The sequence below is a fragment of the Coregonus lavaretus genome (assembly GCF_964263955.1).
Source record: "Coregonus lavaretus genome assembly, chromosome: 32".
Classification (NCBI taxonomy): domain Eukaryota; kingdom Metazoa; phylum Chordata; class Actinopteri; order Salmoniformes; family Salmonidae; genus Coregonus; species Coregonus lavaretus.
In genome coordinates, this window is record NC_140019.1 from 7,926,704 (window position 1) to 7,953,232 (window position 26,529).

At 42.3% G+C, this 26,529-nt stretch overlaps 1 protein-coding gene across 1 annotated transcript in view; it reads left to right on the plus strand.

Moving 5' to 3' along the window:
* Positions 1 to 2,197: 2,197 nt before the first annotated feature.
* The window catches only part of LOC311107808 (peroxisome proliferator-activated receptor gamma coactivator 1-beta-like), a 61,165-nt gene continuing 36,833 nt past the window's right edge, over positions 2,198 to 26,529 (plus strand). The window contains exon 1 of the mRNA XM_084150360.1: positions 2,198 to 2,372. Coding sequence (XP_084006486.1) covers positions 2,292 to 2,372 — 81 coding nt within the window. The 5' untranslated portion in view covers positions 2,198 to 2,291. The remainder of the gene's footprint in view (positions 2,373 to 26,529) is intronic.

A 26,529-nucleotide genomic window follows, 5' to 3' on the forward strand; every position in this document is an offset into this window, starting at 1 on the left:
ACGATGGACTGTCATTTCTCTTTGCTTATTTGAGCTGTTCTTGCCATAATATGGACTTGGTCTTTTACCAAATAGGACTATCTTCTGTATACCCCCCTTACCTTGTCACAACTCAACTGATTGGCTCAAACGCATTAAAAAGGAAAGCAATTCCACAAATTAACTTTTAACAAGGCATACCTGTTAATTGAAATGCATTCCAGGTGACTACCTCATGAAGCTGGTTGTGAGAATGCCAAGAGTGTGCAAAGCTGTCATCAAAGCAAAGGGTGGCTATTTGAAGAATCTCAAATATAAAATATATTTTGATTTGTTTAACACATTTTTGGTTACTACATGATTCCATATGTGTTATTTCATAGTTTTGATGTCTTCACTATTATTCTACAATGTAGAAAATAGTACAAATAAAGAAAAACCCTTGAATGAGTAGGTGTGTCTAAACTTTTGACTGGTACTGTAAGTATAATGTAATTTCATGATAATTACGTAACTACTCTTCTGTCACTTTCGAAAAACATTTAGACAAGCACCATTACATACCATTTTGTAACATGTTGGCACAACATTAGCATACTGTATATTGAGTGAACTCCGATGGTCAGCGTAGAGGGGGAGAGATAGCATTAATCTGGGTTTAAAAATAGGCAATAGATATATATGTCAATACATGTCTGTAAAACATCACAATCTGAGTGATATTGTCTCCATTGAGGTGTAGTCTTTGTGAATAACTTATCAGTTAGGATCAAGGGCTAGGAATTTCTATCAGGCCAGCACAGGGATACATTTCAACTCCGAGTTCAAGACACACAACCAACAACCAGCCATTCATCTCAAGGACCTAAAAGTGACATACTGTACATCAAAAAGAGCATATTAGAACAAATCAAATTCTAATGAAATGACAAATGCATTATGCTTCTAAGATATACTGGGGAACATGCTTGGCCCACATTCCTCTGTCTTGCTGGAAGACTTGGCCAAGATTACAGGAAAACATGAATGCCAGCCTATATGGGTTATTTTTGGAACATCCTTCTTAGATACATTTATTTAAACCCAATATCCAAAACAACATGATGAAGACATGTCATAGATAGGCTTAAAGGACCTGAAACTAGGAATGAGAGTACCGGTATATGATAGACAGTGGCATAACAGAGTGAACACATAACAGCAATTGTGCCTGGCCATGTCATGTTCAAAGCCCTACTGTCCAGTGGTGTGACATGCTGGCATCAGCTGCTTACAAAAGCATAAAGGACAGTGTGTGTGTGTGTGTGTGTGTGTGTCTGTGTGTGTGTGTGTTTGTGTGGTGAGCAAACCAATTAGTAAGCTAATCAGGTGCAAACCTTGCTAGGGCAATTGTACAATTCATAACCTTTAAAAAGATAGCTAAGCCAACAAAAGACATCACTAGCTGTCTGTGTTATGTTGTGAATGGTAAATACATTAAGTGGGGCATTGGGGAGTAGGTGGAGGATGGAGGAACCATAATGTAGTAGCCTAGCTTTCACTTGTCCCTGAGACTCACATGATCCAACTGATATGCAATCAGGAGGGGCAAAGGTGGGCCAAATGAGCAAATTAAATTCTTACCTGCTGTCAATAGGGATATTGTAGCCAATTGCTATTAGGCATAATAGCTCTGAATGACAAATGTCAATTTATTCTATTTGGATTTTGACCCCATTTATTTGTTGGGTTGCCAAACCTAACCAGGCAATAGACCTCAACACGGGTGTTAGAAAAGGCCTACTGTGGTAGCAGTGGCCAATGCCCTGAATTCTGTGCACTTTATGGATTACATGAATGTGTCAAAATAGAACAAAATGGAAAATCAAAAAGTATATTCAAATATGAGTTATAGCTATGCAGTACTTTAAATTGTTAGGCTTGATGTGTAAACAGCTTAGTTGCGTTGCGTGTTTGCCTTATAAATGAGTCATCATCATAGTCCCCATATGTATTTTGAGTCTATTCCAGCCTTGGCAAAAATTCATATTTTGCTCATATGAATGTTGTTTTTCCAAGCATACTTTCATTACTTACGTCAAGGACAATATGCCTACACATCGATTGATTTGCACCTTTCGTAGGAAAATGTATCTAATTTGCTTATCCAAACAGTGTTATCACAACTAGGCTATGTAGTAGCACATTTGTATTCAGTTTGAGCAGTCTATGACAACGACCTCAACCGGAGACTAACTGCAACTGCACGGGAACAGACCTGTCTTTGCCTGTATACGCCGCTCTCTGACTTCTCAGCTCTCATTCTCTAGAAGATGGCGGACTGCGCTTCACTGTTAGATGAGGAGCTCTCTTCCTTTGTCTTCAATTACCTGACAGAAAACTCCGGGAGCCAGGTAAGGGATGCTGATAATCTATATGTGCAGGGGCAGGACTACATGGCCGGGGGTTAATGTTTGCATGTTATTCGCAGAAGCATGCGTAATTTCATCTTCATGTCTGGCTGTCAGCATCTCCGCTCTCTATAGCTAACCGGCGTCTTCAGACCTTGACGTCTGTGCTTCACGTGGAGTTTTAAGGAAATGTCATTAGCGCAAACAACGTGGTGATAGGAAGGCATAACACATTTAGTTTAATACTTTTGGTTGTGCAAAAGTATTTTGTGTTTTAACAGCGAAATAACAATTTCTACGTTGCTCTTAAAACATTTACTCTACTTTTACTCCTTACTATTTTTACTAACGTTAATCGTGCCAAATCAGACATCAGCAAGGAGCTAATCGCATGAATTTGACTTGTCGCTCTTTAAACATTTGATATTGAAATTAACTGTAAAACACGGATATGTTGGCAATAATTGTTATACAAAGGTTTGACTATCTAGAAATATTGATGCATTTGTTATGTTGGTTCTACTACTACAATGCTGTCTTTTTTTTCATCCTATCTAATAGCGTACAATATATACACAATGGCTCGTTACGGGATGAAGCAAGGTTATGTTTTGATGAATGTTTCTGTTATTGCAAAGCAATGCAATTTGCTTGTTGGCTAGCATTCAGTTTTACCATCACCAGCACATCTAGTAACTAAAGATATTTAAACTGTAGTCGGGTAGGCTGCGGTTTCTGTACAGTGCGCCTCACACGGTTCAAAGTTTAGCAACTTCAATGCAACGATAATGCCAATTTGATCCGATCATCGACGTCCTTGGAGTTTCAGGTGCTGCAAGAATGACGATGAGATTGAGAAATGCGTAATATTGTGCCCATCTGTGAAAAATTCATGCGATTATGTATTCGTAGCTAATCGTTTGCGTAAGCAGCGAGCTATTGTTACAAAACCTTGATACCGGTAGTTCTCAAAAGTGTCTGTTCTAGTGTAACAAAATAATTAAGGTGAAACATTCAGGCTCTGATCGCGTTTGTGATATTAGCGTTGTATAATTCGATTCGTGGCGGTGTTACATAATGTTGCATGTTCATTTAGTCGGGTTATTGGGTTGACAGTGCAATATGGTCATTGTAATAGTACTCGATTCTCGTGACCAGAATTATAGAACACGGAGTTGCTGCAGTCATGTGCTTTCTGCAGTTATGCGTAGTAGTATGGAGGCGGCTCCAGTGACGTGCATGAGCGACAGCGACACTCCCTCCTTTGGGTTGCATCATGTGACTGCTACTGCTGCTGCTTCTAGGCAGCCTAGATCACGACTAATGTTGCGTTAACAATCATGTGGGAAGGTGGTATTTACCACATAGGACTGGGAAAAATCCCTTATAATATAATATTCCATTTAGCAGACGCTTTTATCCAACGTGCATACATTTTTACTTATAGGGTGGTCCCGGGGATCGAACCCACTACCCTGGCGTTACAAGCGCCATGCTCTACCAATTGAGCTACAGAGGACCACAGCCTTGAAGGCCCCTCCAACTGGTAATTAGTGGGAAACTGGTTTATCCCACATGATGACCTCTGACATCACCTACTGAGGAAATGACCTTGATAACAGCATGTTCGGCAGTTAAATGTAAAAAACAAAACATTATTTATAAGAAGCAACGTTACTCAACAAGTTCAAAGCATGTGAATGCATCCAACTGGTATTTACGACTTTACAACTGGTAATTACCACTTTCCCACTTGGTTATGAATGCAGCATAATGATTCACCAGGTCTAGTCCAGTCAAGAGGATCTAAAGATCAGTTCTACTTACACACAACCCTGCCTGAACCACATAGTTCTAGTTTTAGAAATGGATCATGCTGGATCTTATGCCCTTTAGTATTTCCACATCAATCTCAATCCATTTTTATTGGGTCAACTTTTTCGAAGTATTTTCTTTTTTTTGAAGTGCGTCATCAAATTGAATGATCCTTTTTGATGTAAATATTTAAAAGCCTATGCTACTATATAGCCCAGTTATGTTCTTACCCGTATATTAATGAGATGCATACATAGCACATTCATTTGTGTCGTTTGTTTCATCATAGCCTACATCATACAGAATGTGGTTTCACCGCCTGTCAGTCAGTGGTTCATTTGATTCTGGTTGCTGAGTGAGTTGTCGTCCTAAAGGACTCTTGGCTCAGTCGTCAAATCTATTATGGTCATATCAGCTTGCAAACGGAAGTCTTATGTCCCCAGATTTAGTCAGACAGGGAAACAATATAGCCACTGCACCAGGCCTCACTTTGCTCAGCAGTCTCTCTCTCTCTCTCTGCAATGCAATTCTGTGTGTTATTACACAGACACAGAGCTGTCCTGTCGTGATGGAATACTGCAGTGTTATGTGTTCAGCTTCCGTGATATGGGCTGAGTCACCTGTCAGCCTTAAAGTGGACCTATTCTATAACTAGAGCAAATGCATTAGGCTATGTCTATGAAATGAGGACTTCCTACAGTACGCCTGCCTGTCTCTCTGATGGAATAAATGAAATTAGCTTTGGCTATGCTGTGTACTGACTGACTGAAGATGATGGATAAGACTGGCCTTTCTTTTTGCTCAGGGGTGTTTGATGCTGATTTAAACTGGGCACGAACCACAGGACACTTTGAAGAGAAGTGTCAGACAGTGGCTTATGTGTTTGGATGTTCACTGTGACATTACTGTATCTTTAAGCCCTATTAAAATGGTGCTAATCTGGAAAATCAATCAATGAAACCGTTACGGAGATGATTCTTATCACTGATAATAGGGTGCTTCTTTCTTTGCCTCTTATGTTTTTAAATGGATTTGAGTGGATTATCATAATATACTGCCCATTGGGCACAGACATCATTTCGATGTCTAGTTTTGATTTACATTTGGTTGAGTTGTCAACTAACGTGAATTCAATGTGATATCCCCCCAAAATAATTGGTTAAAAGTTGGGTGAAAAAAAATATGGAAGTCCCTTACCTTGATTACTTTTTGCAAATCCAATCAGTTTTCCACGATGATTCAAAGTCATCGAATATAATTTTTTTGTTGAAATGACGTGGAAACAATGTTGATTCAACCAGTTTTGACCAATTGGTGGAGCTAAAGTTAACATAATGTTGATCTAGGAGTAGCATTTCACCTATATTTTCAAATTCTCTGACATCATATGAGGGTCAATCTGAAAGATACCACCCACCCTTTAATGTTCATAAAATGTAAATTACCCATATCTAGTAGGAGCATTTTCCATATTTTCATATATTGTCATATTTCAATTTGTTTTATCATTCTGAATGATCATCACTCAAAATGATCAACTCAAATGAGGATGAAGGAGTCTAATCTCCCAGAAGTGTTACTGGGAGGTTTTGCGTGTGTCACTGCCTGGCTGTGTGGTTTGTCACAGGATGTGAATGCCTGCTTCCTCTCCCAAAGCCCCAGAGATCCATCATCTGGCTGAGGCTGAGTCTAAAGCTCTGAGGCTCCTCCTCAGGGAGGCCTGAGGATGCACTGTCACGGATCACTGTACCACTCCCCTCCCCTCCACGCTGAGCCTCTATGTGCGTCCCAAATTGCACCCTATTCCCTTTTATAGTGCACTACCTTTGACCATAGCCCTGATGAGCTCTGCAGAAAAGTACAGACGTAGGATCTTAATTTGAGCCAGTTTGCTACAGCAACTATGAAACAGGTGATTAGATATCAATAATTGATGCAGGCGAATCTGCCTTCGGCTGATTGCACAACTGGCATCAAAGGTTAGCCTTTGCATGGACTCCTGAGGCACACACTGACTACAGCACACAGTTGGTTGTCTACATATTCAGGCTGTGTAGTTCTTAGTCAATAAGGAGAAAATGTTTTTACTTTTTATTGTTTTCTATAATCTCTTGTCCTATGACTCATCTTTTGCTGTGCCAACATGCAAATGTCTTATCGTCTTACATTTCCTTTTTGAAATTAGCCTTGGTTTTTAAGCTGGTCTTGAAATATGATATTATGAAAGAATGGGTTATGTACAGTCAAGCCATACAGTTGTGCCTTTAAGACGGAAGTGAAGTTGTCCTTAATTCATCACAACAACTCTAATGATATTGACAACACCATCATGAGGCTGTTTCATATTCTGGACCTTGCTTGTTTAAATACATCAGGGGCTTTAACATTATGCCTATGGGACTAAATTACATGTTAGAGCTGAGAAAGGCAGAAACACTGATTCAACACCCATAGGGCTCTGGTCAAATGTAGTGCACTATATAGGGAATAGGGGGCCATTTGGGACGCACAAATTATTCTGGAAACTTTAGGAGCAGAGGCAGCTGCTTCACTCTGTAGTCTGCCGCGTGTGTTTGCTTTTCCTGGCCACTAAAGCACATGACTGTTGAGACAGGTCATCATATGCTGCAGAGGCCAGGACAGGGCAGCAGCAGACTGTCTGATGAGGCTGACTTATGCAAAGAGAAGTTGGAACTGGGTTGCCAGGTGTGCCCGTCACCTGATGATATTCACCACCACCTGCTTTACCATTTAAATGTGCAGTCAGGCATTTGGCCGTAGTCAGCATCCTCCAGGTCATTGTACTGTACCACAGCCACAGGAAAACAATGGATCTGCAGGTAGCCTATTGTGTGTGGTGAATGTAGGGTCAACAGGTTTGGAAGTTAGTTTTTGAAGTGTATGGTATTTATGGTGTGTATGTGTATGTGTGCCATGTATTGCGTGTGTGTGCCATTCAGAGGGGGATTGGGCAAGACAAAGATTTAAGTGCCTTTGGACGGGGTATGGTAGTAGGTGCTAGGCGCACCGGTTTGAGTGTGTCAAGAACTGCTGGGTTTTTCACGCTCAACAGTTTCCCATGTGTATCAAGAATGGTCCACCACCCAAAGGACATCCAGCCAACTTAACTTAACTATGGGAAGCATTGGGCCAGCATCCCAGTTGAACGTTTTCGACACCTTGTAGAGTACATGCCCCGACGAATTGAGGCTGTTCTGAGTGCAAAAAGGGGTGCAACTCAATATTTGGAAGGTGTTCCTAATATTTTGTGCACTCAATGTTAAGATGAAATGGGCTACATTCTTTCTGAAGATGTTTTTCCTTAAAAACATTCATAAGATGAACGTTCATAATCATTTAGATGATTTAAAGCTGGAATCCTTAATGGTCAAACTGCCATGTCTGTTTACGACATTACAACAAACAAGGAAGTTATTGCAAAAAACAAACACAGTTTTTTTATTTCACGCGCAATAGAACAGAAGAATATATCATTTTTACCACGTTAGACGATGCTCCTCACCTCCGCTTCATCAACAAAACAAAAACAATAACAATAGCCATGGGGCGGATTCCCCCACAGTGGCGCTGTGTCCCCTACTGCAGATTCCAGCTTTTCTGGCCAGTTTGTAGTAGAAGTTTGTAAAACAGCGATTCATGAGAGAGCGAGAGGGTTCCAGTGAGTTGCAGTCGGTTCCGTTGTAAATTAAAGTCTGGTCAGGTTGAGTGGGCAACGGTCCAACTCTGCATCAGTCTTGAGCCACGGTAAATGAACACATTCTCTATCTAGCAGATAACACTTCACAGCCCAAAGAGTGGTCTTGCATGATCAAATACAGTGTGAGCAAGGCCTACAGAGTACAGACTCAGCTTCTGTCAAAGTGTGGAGAGTGTATGTATGCGCCAGTACGTGCGTGTGGAATATGGATTGAGATACTTAAATCCTGAAGTTTAAACAGCCAGTCTGATCGGTATTGCTCACTAATTCAGTGTGTGTCAGGAGAACCATTTAGATGTTGATATGAATAGATGAATTGAATATAATTAAGCAATAAGGCACGAGGGGGTGTAGTATATGGCCAATATACCACGGCTAAGGGCTGTTCTTAGAGACGACGCAACGCGGGGTGCCTGGATACAGCCCTTAGCCGCGGTATATTGGCCATATACCACGAACACCCAAGGTGCCTTATTGCTATTATAAACTGCTTACCAACGTAATTAAAGCAGTACAAATATATGTTTTGTCATAAGGCTTTCAGCCAATCAGCATTCAGGGCTCGAACCATCCTGTTTATAATATCCAATATAGCGCTAACATGTGATTCTGTTGTCAGGTTGTTATTTATTTATCCCTAAAGCCCATTCATCTGATGATCTGGGTGATAAATGGATGACTTCTTCATAGTAAACCCCCACTGTGCGCGGACCAACCAGTAGAGGTAGAAGCCTGCCTCATACTAAATGACCTCCACTATTTGTAGTAAAGTCATGTGCACTGTAAATAGCCTGGTGGCTTGTGTAGCCAGAGGACGTGGCCAGGGTCAGAAAGCGTTCAGAGATGACTTCGCTGAGATGTGGGCTCCTTTTTTTCTCTCTCTCTCTCTCTCTCTCTCTCTCTCTCTCTCTCTCTCTCTCTCTCTCTCTCTCTCTCTCTCTCACATTCTCTCTCTCTCGCACATTCTCTCGCTCTCTCACATTCTCTCTCTCACATTCTCTCACATTCTCTCTCTCACATTCTCTCTCTCTCTCTCTCTCTCTCTCTCATTCTCTCTCTCTCTCTCTCTCTCTCTCATTCTCTCTCTCTCTCTCTCTCTCTCTCGCTCTCTCTCCTGGGCGTGATTGTAAACCATGGAAAGGTTAAAGGAAAATTCCAAGGTGCTGATAGGGCTGTACTGTACGGTTTCACTGTGTACCAGCCCTGCCTTGGTAACTCAGCACCTGGGACTGGGGACTGGGGACTGGGGAGGGCAAGCTCAGACTGGCAAGAGCTTACCCCCTAACACTAGCTGGGTTATGGATGATAGCTCAGCTAGCTCATAACCTGCTCATTAAGTAGAGGTGTGTATTGTTCATGTTCAAAACAGGAATGGATGTTGACTTCCTGTTCTTTAGTTTAACAATTTTAGAACTCACCGGGTGAAAGTAAATGCCTAATCTGTTATTATGTCAAATGTGTGGCCAGGCACATGCGGTATGTACACTACTGGTCAAAAGTTTTAGAACACCTACTCATTCAAGGGTTTTTCTTTATTTTTACTATTTTCTACATTGTAGAATAATAGTGAAGCCATAAAAACTATGAAATAACACATAAGGAATCATGTAGTAACCAAAAAAGTGTTAAACAAATCAAAATATATTTTATATTTGAGATTCTTCAAATAGCCACCCTTTGCCTTGATGACAGCTTTGCATACTCTTGGCATTCTCACAACCAGCTTCATGAGGTAGTCACCTGGAATGCATTTCAATTAACAGGTGTGCCTTGTTAAAAGTTAATTTGTGGAATTTATTTCCTTCTTAATGCGTTTGAGCCAATCAGTTGTGTTGTGACAAGGTAGGGGGGGGGGGGGGGGGGGTATACAGAAGATAGCCCTATTTGGTAAAATACCAAATCCATATTATGGCAAGAACAGCTCAAATAAGCAAAGAGAAATGACAATCCATCATTACTTTAAGACATGAAGATCAGTCAATACAGAACATTTCAAGAACTTTGAAAGTTTTTACAAATGCAGTCGCAAAACCATCAAGCGCTATGATGAAACTGGCTCTAATGAGGACCCCCACAGGAATGGAAGACCCAGAGTTACCTCTGCTGCAGAGGATAAGTTCATTAGAGTTACCAGCCTCAGAAATTGCAGCCCAAATAAATGCTTCACAGAGTTCAAGTAACAGACACATCTCAAAATCAACTTTTCAGAGGAGACTGTGTGAATAAAATTTGTCATTTAGCAGACACTCTTATCCAGAGCAATTTACAGGAGCATTTAGGGTTAAGTGCCTTGCTCAAGGGCACATCGACAGATTTTTCACCTAGTCGGCTCAGGGATTAGAACCAGCAACCTTTCGGTTACTGGCACAACGCTCTTAACCACTAAGCTACCTGAATCAGGCCTTCATGGTCGAATTGCTGCAAATAAACCACTAATAAAGGACACCAATGAGAAGAAGAGACTTGCTTCGGCCAAGAAACACGAGCAATGGACATTAGAGCAGTGGAAATTTGTCCTTTGGTCTGGAGTCCAAATTTGAGATTTTTGGTTCCAACCGCCGTGTCTTTGTGAGACGTGGTGAGGGTGAACGGATGATCTCCGCATGTGTAGTTCCCAACGTAAAGCATGGAGGAGGAGGTGTTAGTGGTTGTCCCACTGGCTATCATAAGTTGAATGCACCAATTTGTAAGTCGCTCTGGATAAGAGCGTCTGCTAAATGATGTAAATGTAAATGTGTTATGGTGTGGGGGTGCTTTGCTGATGACACTGTCTGTGATTTATTTAGAATTCAAGACACACTTAACCAGCATGGCTACCACAGCATTCTGCAGCGATACGCCATCCCATCTGGTTTGGGCTTAGTGGGACTATCATTTGTTCTTCAACAGGACAATGACCCAACACACCTCCAGGCTGTGTAAGGGCTATTTTACCAATAAGGAGAGTGATGGAGTGCTACATCAGATGACCTGACCTCCACAATCCCCCGACCTCAACCCAATTGAGATGGTTTGGGATGAGTCAGACCACAGAGTGAAGGAAAAGCAGCCAACAAGTGCTCAGCATATGTGGGAACTCCTTCAAGACTGTTGGAAAAGCATTCCAGGTGAAGCTGGTTGAGAGAATGCCAAGCGTGTGCAAAGCTGTCATAAAGGCAAAGGGTGGCTATTTGAAGAATCTCAAATATAAAATATATTTTGATTTGTTTAACACTTTTTTGGTTATTACATGATTCCATGTGTGTTATTTCATAGTTTTGATGTCTTCACTATTATTCTACGATGTAGAAAATAGTAAAGATAATGAAAAACCCTTGAATGAGTAGGTGTTCTAAAACCTTTGACCAGTAGTGTAGTGCCTGCCCTGCTACTATAGCCTACTCTGTTATTTATTTTACAGGCTGGATATTAGTTATGTATATCACATGCCCAATGAGAACCCAATAACCTTGTGTCAGACATCTCTCATCTACTGTTCCTCGGTTGGAAGTTGAAAACATAGCTTATGGCTATAGCACTGTTCTTAAAAAAATGGATCGCTAATGACTATGTCAGGGAATTGCCAGGGACCTCATGATATTATATTATCACAATACTTAGGTGCCGATACGATATGTGTTGCGATTCTCACGATTCTATATGTATTGCGATTCGATACTGCGATTTTATTGTGATTTGATGTTCCAAACATATTGCTCACTATATGACTGCTGCAAAGAGACAAGAGAAGTGAAGTGAAGTTTTTATCAGTCATGGAAATAAAAGTTCTGAAAACATGTTGGCTCACTATTTATTTAAGATGGAGAACAAGCTATAGGATGATAAACAGGTTCAGGTGCAGCCAACTAGCGCAAGCTAATGCATCTTTTAAATATATTTTTTATTTTTTACAAATCAATACTTGGAGAGAAAGTATCGCTATAATATCGTCCAAAATAATATTGCGATATGTAACTGTATCAATATGTCCCCCCCCCCAGCACTACTAATGACACAGCCAGGCATACAGAGCCTAGGGCCGACTGACTGTCAGTGTGACACTACAGTAAGTGAAGTGAACAGAAATCCTGCATTCTTTTAAGGCTAGGGTATTACTATTCTTATCAGCACGATTCCTTGTATTTCCACTGCTCAGATGAAGGTGCAGTTTATAAATAGCTGCCATGGCAGTGGCACAGTTCTGCATCTGCATGATGTGTTGTCAGCATATCAGGTCAGATGACCTGACGGTGTGAAGTCATGATGCTGTCTAATCATCATCAAGCTCTCTGGGGGATTACGACTCCTTCCAACTACTTTCTTTACTGCAATCTGAACACAAGATGCAGTGTCACATTTAAAGATCGAGTAAGAGTTACTGCCTGGTTGTCTTTCTACATGATCGCCCTGTCTGTCCCTCACTGCTCAGTGATTTAGTGTCCAGTTATGAAAGGGTTAACATGAACCTGTATATACTGCCCTGTGGAAATGGACCAGACAATTGATCTGAACCCTTGTAATGTTATGAGTGCAGGCCATCACTATAATCATTATCTGACTGTTAACTTAGCCTCGCAGTTATGAGCCGTGGTATAACGCTTTAACCGTGATGGTGACCTTTCATGGATGCCTGGCACACACTTTCAACAAATACTTCACCCGTGTTGTGTTGTGGTGCCACACCTTGGGGAATGGTGCCGGTGCAGGGCCTGAGGACCTGACGGAAGCAGGTATGAAGGTAGCATGGTTTCCGTTAGCCAGCAATTGCTGGGTTTTGGCCCCAAAAAATAATAATGAAACGCCGATAAATAAAACATTTGACCATCATGCTTATCGGTCTATAGGTTAATTTGCATAATTTCTGGGAATTAAATTGGCCTTTGTGTATTTTCATTAGTCATCATGTATATTATTTATCCAACACAACTATCACACACTCACAGCATACAGAACCTATTTTGAGTGGGATTTCTCCTGCAGCTCCTCAGCTGGTTGCTACTGCAGTAAAACATGCTTTTATAAGCCCATTCGTTGCGCAACAATTCTAAATGCAATTGCATGTTAAAAACAGTTTTGGTGCACAATTAAAAAGAGCTACTATTTTTATTTCTCAACTGGTATATTATATTATGAGGCATGTCTTACCTTACTTCAAATTAGTCTATAGGCAAAATCTGACCATGGAAGTAATTATTTTATATTTACATTTAGCAGACGCTCTTATCCAGAGCGACTTACAGTTAGCGCATACATTATTTTATCGAACCCACAACCCTGGCGTTGCAAACGCCATGCTCTACCAACTGAGCTACATCCCCTGCCGGCCATTCCCTACCCTACCCTGGACGAATTGTGTGCCGCCCCATGGGTCTCCCGGTCGCGGCCGGCTACGACAGAGCCTGGATTCGAACCAGGATCTCTAGTGGCACAGCTAGCACTGCGATGCAGTGCCTTAGACCACTGCGCCACTCGGGAGATTATATTTATAAAGAAGCTTACAATTTATCCTACCATTTCAACCATTCTGCGTGCCAGTTATGATTTTCAAATGCGCATTTTCGTGGAACAATTTCAATAATAACGTTTTCATTTCTTGAAATCATTGTCACATGGTTAATCATAAAAGGCTGAATTAAAATGATAAAAATCTAAAAGTTAAAAGTCAACTAATGCTAGATCACCAACCTCTACCATATCAACACATTGATACACTGGGTTATCCATTGGCGGCTACAAAAATGTGTGCATAGATCTCATGGCCTATAGGCCAATGCAGCAGTAGGCCTACAGTATAACTTTCATCGATCTTTCACACCGAGAATTGGTGATTATCGAGGGGGAGATTGTTGGAAAGATTTTTTTAAATAGCTTACTGTGAGGAACTATAGTTTTAATTTATTATCATTCGCAATGGATGTTAAACACTTTCCTACATTTCTGCACAGCAGGCTAGGTAGTTCAATGCGTGCTCAGGCGCACGCGCTCCCTCCCTCAACATTATCAGGACAGAGAAACCAGACACTTGTTTTTTGCTCACATGGACCACTTCAAACTATAGCCAATTAAAACATTGATAAATCTAAAAAATAATGGTTATGAAATAAACCAAAACCTTTTTCTCACAAGTGTAACAGGTTGTGAACTTTGCAAACAATGTTTCTACTCCAAGAATGAGAATGGTAAATGACTGTAATTAATACATGCATTAACAGAAATTAATGTTACTAAATGACGGGGATTAACGGTACATTTACTCCTTGTGAAAATGTAATGGGGAATTGATAAACAATTAATATCAAAGGGCAAACAATTCACAAAATGAAACAATAAATGTGCAAGAATTAGCGGGAGACAGCTGAGCCATTCTGGAGAGAGACTCGCCTATACCTCCCCTTTTCTTCATCTTATTTTTTTCTCTTTTTTTGTGGGTAGATCAGCTTTAATATTGCAGATAGATTGTAACTTCCATCGATGTAATTGTCTGCATCACTTCCAATCCCCCATATATTATTTTGCAAATATATATATATATATATACAGTGGGGGAAAAAAGTATTTAGTCAGCCACCAATTGTGCAAGTTCTCCCACTTAAAAAGATGAGAGAGGCCTGTAATTTTCATCATAGGTACACGTCAACTATGACAGACAAAATGAGAAACAAAAATCCAGAAAATCACATTGTACGATTTTTAATGAATTTATTTGCAAATTATGGTGGAAAATAAGTATTTGGTCAATAACAAAAGTTTCTCAATACTTTGTATATATACCCTTTGTTGGCAATGGCACAGGTCAAACGTTTTCTGTAAGTCTTCACAAGGTTTTCACACACTGTTGCTGGTATTTTGACCCATTCCTCCATGCAGATCTCCTCTAGAGCAGTGATGTTTTGGGGCTGTCGCTGGGCAACACAGACTTTCAACTCCCTCCAAAGATTTTCTATGGGGTTGAGATCTGGAGACTGGCTAGGCCACCCCAGGACCTTGAAATGCTTCTTACGAAGCCACTCCTTCGTTGCCCGGGCGGTGTGTTTGGGATCATTGTCATGCTGAAAGACCCAGCCACGTTTCATCTTCAATGCCCTTGCTGATGGAAGGAGGTTTTCACTCAAAATCTCACGATACATGGCCCCATTCATTCTTTCCTTTACACGGATCAGTCGTCCTGTCCCTTTGCAGAAAAACAGCCCCAAAGCATGATGTTTCCACCCCCATGCTTCACAGTAGGTATGGTGTTCTTTGGATGCAACTCAGCATTCTTTTTCCTCCAAACACGACGAGTTGAGTTTTTACCAAAAAGTTATATTTAGGTTTCATCTGACCATATGACATTCTCCCAATCCTCTTCTGGATCATCCAAATGCACTCTAGCAAACTTCATACGGGCCTGGACATGTACTGGCTTAAGCAGGGGGACACGTCTGGCACTGCAGGATTTGAGTCCCTGGCGGCATAGTGTGTTACTGATGGTAGGCTTTGTTACTTTGGTCCCAGCTCTCTGCAGGTCATTCACTAGGTCCCCCCGTGTGGTTCTGGGATTTTTGCTCACCGTTCTTGTGATCATTTTGACCCCACAGGGTGAGATCTTGCGTGGAGCCCCAGATCGAGGGAGATTATCAGTGGTCTTGTATGTCTTCCATTTCCTAATAATTGCTCCCACAGTTGATTTCTTCAAACCAAGCTGCTTACCTATTGCAGATTCAGTCTTCCCAGCCTGGTGCAGGTCTACAATTTTGTTTCTGGTGTCCTTTGACAGCTCTTTGGTCTTGGCCATAGTGGAGTTTTGGAGTGTGACTGTTTGAGGTTGTGGACAGGTGTCTTTTATACTGATAACAAGTTCAAACAGGTGCCATTAATACAGGTAACGAGTGGAGGACAGAGGAGCCTCTTAAAGAAGAAGTTACAGGTCTGTGAGAGCCAGAAATCTTGCTTGTTTGTAGGTGACCAAATACTTATTTTCCACCATAATTTGCAAATAAATTCATTAAAAATCCTACAATGTGATTTTCTGGAGAAAAAAAAATCTCAATTTGTCTGTCATAGTTGACGTGTACCTATGATGAAAATTACAGGCCTCTCTCATCTTTTGAAGTGGGAGAACTTGCACAATTGGTGGCTGACTAAATACTTTTTTCCCCCACTTTATACACACACACAAATATTTATACATATCCTTTTTAAAAATATATTTTCCTTTTACTTTCTAACCCTACCACCCCTCCCCTAATTGGAGTAAACTAGTGAACAACAATGCTTAGGCCTCTACTTCCAGCTTATACATACTATATACATTTTATGGACACAGTCTATTTTACAATAGTTCTATTTTGTTTGTTTTTACTCCTGTCCTTCCTCTACCCTCAACCTCTCCGATCATTTTCATGATGTCCACCCCTCCCCTTTTCTTGCCTCAACATTTAAAATTATACTCAAGACACATTATCTTCACACATATTTTAGATGCTTTTCAAATTGTGGGCATCCCAAACAGGCATAGGCCTTTGAGCTTGTGATTTGAAAAAATCCACAGCAAAAATAAATATAGACGCTAATGATCCTTGATTCCTCTGTGGCTAAGTCATGCATTCTGGTGAAGTATTTTGAATGATTAAATTTCTGATTAAATAAAATTCTGTATAGGCAGGAGTAATTATATCATTTTGCAAATATAGTTCCATTTACTTCCCTATTGGACCCACCGCTATGCCATTTCTCTCCTGTTTTATTGGTTTTTATATCAACTTTCTTTCGTTGTCCAGAAGCCAAAGGCACAAACCTAGTCACGTTAGCAACCCATCATAGTTGTTGCATCTTTAGATTCCCCCTCTTTCTAAGTTTCTAACACAGATTTTAATCTCTGTCACAAATGGAACTGCTATCAGGTGCGCTGTTTAGAATGGTGTTTTCCCAGGTGTGCTGTTTTATAGTGGTGTTTTCCTGCAAATTGCATTTTGGCAAATGTTTGAAAACGACATTTAATTGACTGCTTCATTACATTAGTTGCATGTTCTGTTAAGATGCATTACCATAATCGAAATGTGATTTCTGTCATTCTGAGCACGGTGGGTGGACGCCCTAATGGATTATGCACCCAATGCATATGGGTCTGGTAAATGTATCAAATGGCCGGTAAATTAAAATCTTCCCAGACATACTGTCCGGCGCCACATTTTCCTTATGGAAACCGTGGTAGGTAGGTAGTAAACATGTTGATGAGGGCTGCTACTGTAGGGGTTGTGTAAATGTTAAACAGTATGAAACTGTTTAGGTGAGTGAGTGATAGGGGTGCACTGCAAGCCACTTCCCGCACATGTGTGAAAAACATTCCACTCAGGGAGAAGAAAAGGGCTCAGCGCAGCAGTACAGGGATGTGAGAGGCTAGTAATCTACTGGTAACAGTATTCAGGGACCAGCGCAGTGGCCTCCCACGACAACAAGGCAGCACAGTGTTCCACTACACGGTGTGCTGGCTAGGGAAACTACAGGAGCAGGGGAGGGATCTGATTGGTGTCCTAGCTCACTAGTGCCTCACTAAACTCTCTGATTCACTGGCAGTGGCATCCCGCCAGCCAGGCTGCTCAAAACCTGTACATTTCCTTTATCTCCATTCAGGCCGTTTGGTCACAACAATGGCTGGTTCACCATTATGGCATCTACCATTGCAGGTGAACAGTAGGTAGAATCACCCTTTCTATCTCCCTCCCCTCCCTCCCTTCTCCCCCGCTGACACTGACCTAGTTTAACAGTGAACCTTTTGCTTGGCAGGCTTAGGTGTTGGTTGCGTGACTGGAGCTTGGGAGCTGAAGCTGATTTTTGACTCGGGAGCTTGACTGGCTTTACTCACAGCAACCCTCTGACCCCTGCCGCCGCCCTGCTCCATAAATGTCCTTCTCACACCCCGTCCTGTCCCTCCCCGCCATCCCCCTATACTGCCCCCCTCTCCCACACCCTTAGGCTTTCTTACTGTACGCCAGAGTTCTGACTGTCTAATGCACAGGAGGGAAAGTATGGGGAAGGGCCTGGAGACACAATACTTTATCACCTTGTTTTGAAAGTGTAAGCTAACTTTGTATTGGCTAGATGATCTCTTCAGCTGGGATTTGTAAAATGTTGTCCAAACTAGTGTTGGCTTGTCCTCTGTCTGCACATGATTATAACTAAGAATACCAACCCATCTCATAGTATTTCCTCCCACTCAAAACATACCAGAATAAGGTGTGCCATGATGCAATACAGGTAACTCTTACAATCCTCAGTGAAGGCTGTACCTTTCAAATAGGTTTATCCACACGTTGAGTTCCCTCCAACATGCTTATTAGAATGGTAGGCTACATCCCCCTGATAGTATCATAAAAATACTAAGAGAAAATATTGGTATAATTGTGGATTCCCAACCTTGACTAACACAGAGAGAAATCAAATTGAAGATGACTCTCTCTCTCCTTTTGCTGAACATATCTTGGGATGATATTATAGCTCTATGTCTTAGGTGTGACTGATATGGAACCTGACAGAACCCAGTGACATCTCTTACTCTCTGCATTTGACTGTTGCGGCTTTTGCCCCACTAGAAACTAGCCCTAAGTAGCCTTAGTTAAACCTTTCTAACTTCACGGCATTAAGTGGTGTGTTCCTGCGATAAAGGACTGACTGTCTCGGTCCTCGAAAGCCCCTGTCTTCAACCACCGAGGGAAGAGTGAGTTAAGTCCTTTAGACAAGGTCTACTCTGGGCCCTCGTTGTTGTTCAATGCCAATGGGCAAATTTTTTGCAATCACCAGAGAATGTTCCGGAGTCAGTTCTATTCCTTGTCAAAGCATTGAATTCTGCCCTCTACACAAAATGCTTTTTCTTTCTTCCTCTCTCTCTCTCTGCATTAGTCCTTTCATGTACTCTCTCAACACTCTTTGTGCTTTTCACTGCTTCCCCTGATGCTCTGCTGCCTAGCCTGACCTTATTTTCAGCCTGTCTTCGTCGACACAAGGAAGCAAGAGCCAACTCATTGGGACGACTGCAGCTTCATTTGCATGTTATTCTTTGAATAAATTAGAAATGTCTATTCTGATATCAGTGCATCATTAGGCTCAAATACAGCCTGGAGGCAGACAACAGAGATTGACTCCTACTTTATTTGGAGAACAGGTGGCCTGATTTTAGTGACAGTAAACAGATAGATATTGCTACAGTCCGATTTCTATTGAGATTGTGTGACGCAGACAGGTGAAAACACACACGCACACACACAAACACACACACACACACACACACACACACACACACACACACACACACACACACACACACACACACACACACACACACACACACACACACACACACACACACACAGAACACCTATTAGCAGAGGCTGTAGGCGTTATCCCTGTTTTATTTATCATGTGTCTAGTAAAAGTGTCAGTATACAATCACCTGGGGCAGACGCCTGGATGAGAAAGGTAAACAGTGGAGGGAGTTGAGATGGGGATGTTCTCTGGTCCTGATGACTCACTGATGATTCTCTGCAGGTATTTGTCTTGAGGTGATTTTAGGAAAGAGATGGAAAACGATTTGCACAGAGGCCAACTCTGCCCACTTTCCAGACGCTTTCTCAAGAGACTGTTTCTGCTTTTCTCAACACTCTACTTAGATAATGTGGCCAAGAGGAAGGTCTGTGGCTGGCTGTAAGTCTAGAAATGCGGAAGATATAATGTCTGCCTGGGGAAGATTTGTAGTTGTGCTGAGCCATTTCAGTTTTCTTTGTCAGATACTAGATCCAATGTTTCCTTGCTCTCTCTCTCGCTCTCTCTCTGTCTCTCTCTCTCTCTCTCTCAAAGTCCACCCAAAAACTTCGGTATCTGTTTCATTAGTACATTGTCCCAAAATGGCCCGTGTTTGTTGGTAGAGTATGACGCTTGCAACGCCAGAGTTGTGGGTTTGATTCCCATGGGGGACTAGTTTGAAAAAGTATGAAAAATGTATGCACTCACTACTGTAAGTCACTCTGGATAAGAGCGTCTGCTAAATGACCCCCCAAAAAAACCTTCTCTATTTGGAGAGAGTATGGCACTGTGCAGTGGAAAGGGAATGCATCATGCTCTGGTCTCAGACAGCTCATCAGGGACTCTAAAGGCCAAGCACATGTTTTAGAGGCTTCTGCCAAGCCGCTGTATCACTGACAATACAATCCTGCCTACTTAGGATTCGGGTCATGTGGAGGCTGCTGGAGTTGTCCTTTTATGTTGGGGTACATGGCAGTGTTTGGGTGGTGTCACCAGGATTGTCTGTTGGTGGTGGTGGCCCATAGTGAGGACTGAATGCTTTCAGAGGGGTCTCTCTGTCTCTATCTGAAGGGTCATTAGAATGGGAGAGGCACACTGGGCCATTTGTTTCATGCCATTTAACCTCAAGGTTGGTACAAAACAAGGCTGAATAGAGCTGGAATTGTTATGAACCTGTTGAGTAAGTTCTAGAATGTTCTAGCACCATGTTCTTAGCAATGCAGCCGAACTGAAGGAACGAGACATTTAAATACGTTACAACATTCACTCACGCATCCGTTTAACCTATTCATATAGGTCAAGGGGCAAGTTACTACAACTGCATGCCAGAGTAGGAACCTTTCACGTTTCACAAACTATTACCATGAATGTGTGGCCAGTCGTGTTACGTTTCTGTAGGATTAGCAAACGACTCCAGTTATGTGAGGGAAATATGAGGGCTGGTGAAATGAGTAAGCCATTCTGTCCTCTCGTCTAGCAGTGAGCCTTGCATAAGTACATCCTTCACCTCCCGACAAACACCCACAAATTCACACTGTGACATAAAACCCTGTGCTCTGCTGCCGACTGACACCGACACCTGTCCTGAAATATTCTATAGCAGCACTTACAAAACGCCAGGGAATTTTTCAGCACAACATACCTCAGGTATTTGCCCGGCAGGTCCAGAGGGCTATTTTCTCTCTATATCACTGGCATTAATAAGTAAACCCCTAGCCTTGACGTTGTGGACGGTTCAGGGCTAGCAAGCGATCTCTTGCGAAACTAGCTGGAAACGTACTGGGGCACTTTCATCAAAGGCGCACATCCGTCACTGGTGAATCATGTGTGTGCCACTGCCAGGGGCTTCCATTAGTGGAGTAGCGTGGCTGTGAATGACAGTAGAGCGTCAGCAGCACAGAGCACACCCCCCCCTACTGGTCCTCTGGTGTCCCGCAGGGGTACTGAGCTGTGAAGGGGACATTCCTCTCTTTCGCCCCAATCCATCCCTTCCTACACCAAGCCCAGCCCTCTCTCCTCTCCACTGTGCATTGTCATGGGGGATACCTAGTCAGTGGGTGGACACTTCCTGATGACATGAGGTGGGACTGGACAGGAGAGGGAAGAGGGGCCTGGAGATGGATCACCTGTCTCTTTCCACTCATCATCACATGTGGCACAAAGTCCTACAGGACCTCTTTCACAATCCCTCTTTCACTGTTTCCCTCCTTTTACCTCTCCTCTCTTCTTATCACTGCCACAGGAACAGTGGAGAGGACACAGCGTCACACAGTCAGTCAACAGCAGGAACATGATGCAGTGAATAACAGTACCAGGGGTTAGGGTCATGCTCTGCCTCAGAACAATCACCAAAACAATTGCAACACGCGTCACACGCCTGCGCTTGACCCTTATCAATACATTTCAAACACTTCTATAGTGTAGCACAATTAGCCAAGTGGTTACACATAGTTAGGAAGAAGAACGGGACACAATAAAGCCAAGCTTAACCAATCACAGGGTGTTCTGTGGGACTCCTGGCGTGAAGGTCACCATGGTGCCATAAACCGCTCCACTGTTCGAGGTCACCCGTTCCATCCTGAGGGGGACACCAGTGTAGCGTGTCCACCTCCCTCCCCTCTGCAGGGAAGAAACATGAGGCCGGGTTAGTCCTTTCGAGTCTGGAATCACAAGGTCAGTCGTGTCGTGTGATGAAGTGTACTGGCCGGCCGAGCGAGCGAGCTTCACAGCCATGTATTATTTACTACTAGTACTGCCTCAGCAAACAAGCTTCTAGTGCTGCCTGGATACAGTGGCCGCATACGAGGGGGTCTGAGACAGTTTGAACCTGCATGGCTTAAGATTTACTGCAGAGCTGGGGAAAATGAAGCAGTAGTTTCAAGCAGCCCCATGGTGGCCTACAGGCCTAGCTCTGAGAGAGAGAGATTGATGGAGAGTGGAGCCATTTGGTCCACATTGCTCCTCCACTGGGTCTGTTTGTATGAAATCATGAATAATCACCTTTTTGTCAAATGTAATAAGAGAGATGAATAGAATAGTCTTGATTGTTACCTTTGTGAAGCAGGTGATTTTTGACATGCTTATGGGCTGGGGCCTTTGCTTTTGGGGATGTAGGCTTGTGTTGTGTGATTTCCATGAATCTGTGCGATAACGTGACTGGCAGAGACAAGGCTGTTTGTGGAAATCTCAAAGGAAGATGCTCTTTGATCGGACAGCTGTGAAGTTCAAAGGACTAGCGCCTTGTCTGATGAGAGAACGCATGTGCTTTTGTAGTGGGCTATGTCCCTTTCAACCGCAGCTGCTGTTCTCTCTGATAAGATACGTTGCACCGATGACACACACAGAAAAAGAAATGGCAAAGTTAACGAAAGCCAGATTTGTGTAACTATCATTTTTAGTCAGTCAGAGGGCTTGTCTTGAGTTGACTGTATTTAGTGATTGATTGAGGAAGTCAAGCAGCCAATCGGGGTCTAGTGCAGAGTCTGCAGACGCTTTTCTCTGTCACTGTTTTACTCAGATGAGGTTTTTCTACCAAATATGGCAGTGGTGCTCCGTGAGCTGTGGAGTCACATGCTGCTAGAGCCTCACAGTTCACTGATGTGGTTCTCATAGTTCTGGTTGTTTCAACAGTGTTTCAACAGGGTTATTCCACTGGGTAAACAAGTGTGCACCTCTAATCTCTTCCAATAATTTTCTTGGAAAAAAATGCAACTTTAACCAACACGACACCAAAGTCAGATCCGCTCATGATGATTTACTCACACTATAACTGTTGTAACTGTATCATGGTGAAATAATGTTAGAGTTCACTGCTTTCACCACTAAAGTCTCGTCTCCAAAGGGAAAAACAGTCAACTGTGTAAGCTTTTAAGATGTTTTATTTATTTAGTCAAGTTAGGAGGATCTTTTTTAGGGTTGTTTGTCAAGGCAGAGCTGACACTGTCTGCCATCTGTCAACTAAATGTTTTATTTTTTTTTCATTTAGCAGACACTCTTATCCAGAGCGACTCACAGTTAGTGAGTGTATACATTTTTTTCATACTGGCCCCCCGTGGGAATCGAACCCACAACCCTGGCGTTGTAAGCGCCATGCTCTACCAACTGAGCTATACGGGACAGAATGTTAAATGTGAAAGTTCATTTCTGTGTGATGTTTTTCTCTATAACTCAATTTGACAGAAGAAAGCCTCTAAGACTTTGCAAATACAGGGAACATCAGTGTATTTAAAAACATTACAATAGTGTAATTCCTAACGTTTTTTTAACCCTTCGAACAGTAAGAGCTTAACGGCTATTCTGATTGACAGCACCTGCCCTTTTGCCCACTTCACCCAGGTGACCAAAATGGTAATGGAGGAAAGATAGCAGCCAGGGAGTCTCATGGGCTGGACAGTCCAACGATGCTGCCTGGTCTCTAGTACTATTCTGTCTTTCTGTGCGAATGTGTGGAATTCAAGAGGCTAATTTAGCAAGCCATGTTACTGTTAGGCAGGCTGTCAGTCAGTGCTGCTAAGGCTGAAGCCAATATGTGTTTCTCAGTATGCATACTACCATGCTCCACACTCTCATGCTCTGAGTTCATTCTCCGACCACGTTCTCTTAAGTACGTTCTTGTGAGGACGAGAGTGTGGAGAATGCATAAAACAATACATTTGAGAAGCACTCACACTCCCCCTACAGTATTACCTCACGCTTCACATCCCCATTCACTGAACCTTCTTCCAGCCAGGACAATGGCAACAAAGTAAACGTTTTACTTCGTAATTATCAGCTAGATATGTGAATCTTAATTATCTAGCTAGCCAGCTAGTTAAACAGGCAAAAATGACCTAAAACTAATGTTATGCAAGGTAGATATAAATTTTTCGTAGCTACCAATTCTTCGTGGCTAGCTAGCCAGTTAGCCCTATTGACTTACTATGGACTAACCGATTCACCCGTCTTCCAGCCAGGACAACAATGGCAATAGAGACGAAACAAGATATACACAAATCAACTGTTTTACTTCATAACTATCAGCTAGCTATATGTGAATCGTAATAATGTAGTTAACCAGATAGTTTAACATGCTAAATATTATACAAGAAAATGTCAGTTCTTCGTTGGTAGCTAGCTAACATTTCTTTGTGGCTATCTGGCTAGCTAACAGTAGTAGCTAGCCAGTTATCCCTATTGCCTTATTATGGGCTTGTGATCTACGGTACGTAGGCAGGTAAACATGCCAAAATTAACACAGCATGTATTTATTAACGTATCAAGAGAAAATATTGTAGTCAGGCAACATATGAGATGTGAATAGGCAACATTTCTTTCCGAAGTTGGAGTATATTTTCTCTCGCTTCAGCGCAAATAATGGCCGCCATTGATTTCAATAACTTTTGTGTCATTTTTTACATGGTTGCGTCATATTTCTTTGCATACTTTCCGTTGAAGCTTGCATCAATGCATGCTTCAAAATATTTACAAACAGAGTACGCATTCAAGAAGTGCCCTCTGTGTCCGTTTCGCGTACTTTGATTTGGACTCATACTCCGACCCTCCCGTGCTCCAATTTGCGTGCTCGGAGCACGGTAATATGCATTTTGAGGAACACCCAATGATTCCAGAGTGAGTTGTGATGATTAGCGCTGAAGGAAATCCTTTCAAAGTTGTCTAAGGTGAGGTGAGCAGGAGGAAATGGCTGCCTTGTGGCTGCCTTCCTCATCCCCCCTCAGGCATCTGTAGTGCTCTGAATCTCTGAGAGAGAGGGAGCATTGCTCCATGTCTCTGCCGTGATGAAAAGTGCCCCAAATGTCAGCCACTTGCAGAGATAATAAAGGTATGCACACAGCAGCACGTGGTGTTCTGTGGTACAGATGGCGTCACGACGGCGTCCTGAGGCAGACACACACACAGTCAAACTGTCATGCGCCTCGCCATCATCCCTTATCACACCACGCCACACACGTGGCTTACACATAGACACACAGACACACAGACAGACACACACACACACACACTCCAAGGAGCTGAGAGAAATGTTTGCAGTTTTAAAGTGAATTTTCTGCAATTCTACATATTCTGCCATGGAGCTGAGAGAAAATGTTGCAGTTTTAAAGTTCATTTCCTGCAATTCTATGCATTTTGCCATGGCTAATGCTATGTTCTTTTGCTCAAACATAATAACAAAATCAATACTGCTAAATTAATTGTTTTTCGAATTTTCAATTCTCTCTGACTGTCAAGCTTTTATTTTGGTGATTGTTAGTTGTCAAAGATTATATTATAAAACAAATATATAGGTTCATTCTCTTTTCTACATACTTTATATCTGGTTTTAGTTTAAAAGTTTACACTGAAAACCTTATTCCATCCCGATTATTTGGAGTAATTAATTAATTTCCCCAAAACATTTTTTTACACTGGCGGCCCGAAAACGCTTAGGCGGCCGCCCAAGGATTTCAATGGCAAAACAAAACCTGCACACACACACACAGAAACACACACACACACACACACACACACACACTGTCCTGGAATCGTGCCTGGACAGGGGCGGGGATCTTCAGGCAGTAAATCAGACGTGGCTGCATGATGTAAATCTGCCCTCATTTATTAAATCTGCCCTCAGTATGGAAAAAAACTTAAAAAACGTATGCACTCACTAACTGTAAGTCGCTCTGGATAAGAGTGTCTGCTAAATGACAAAAATGTAAATGTAAATGAAAAATTTATTCACGTTGACCCTGTCAATATCAGATTGAGGAAGTCTTTGGGGTGGGGGGGCTGCGTTCATTGTTGACTGTCGTCGTGTGGGGTAGGGGGCAGTGGGGGTGATTCAGCAGGGGGCTGGTTGATGAGAGCGGAGCAGAGAGGGTGAGTCATGGGGTGGAAGTGCGGTGATGATGTGTCACAGAGACATCCCTCACTCTGTGTTTGGCGCTCAAGGACAGCAATGCTGATTGTATTGGCAGTGGGCCAACAAAGGCACTGGGGTGGGGTTTGGAGGAGGAGAGGAGGTAGGGGCACACTAGTCGTTTTGAGGTTGCTGGGGTTGTGACCGATATCTGAACACACATCTGAAACGTTGCTTAGTGTACAACCTTAATCCGCCAGGGCAGTTCTTGGAATACGCCAGAGTGCGATTCAGGTTAGCATGTCAAAATAGCATGAAACGCTGTACCACCTCATAGGAATAGGAAGTAGGGTAGAGGTGAGAGCGAGTGAGGCGTGTCACTATGATAAATTATGCATGTGGGTATTAAACATTAAAGGGCAATCTGCAGTTGGTACATTTTTGGACCTTTGGACTTACATTATGATATGTACCCCATTGAATACTTAAACTGCATTGTTGGTTATGGGCTTGTAAGTAAGCATTTCACTGTAATG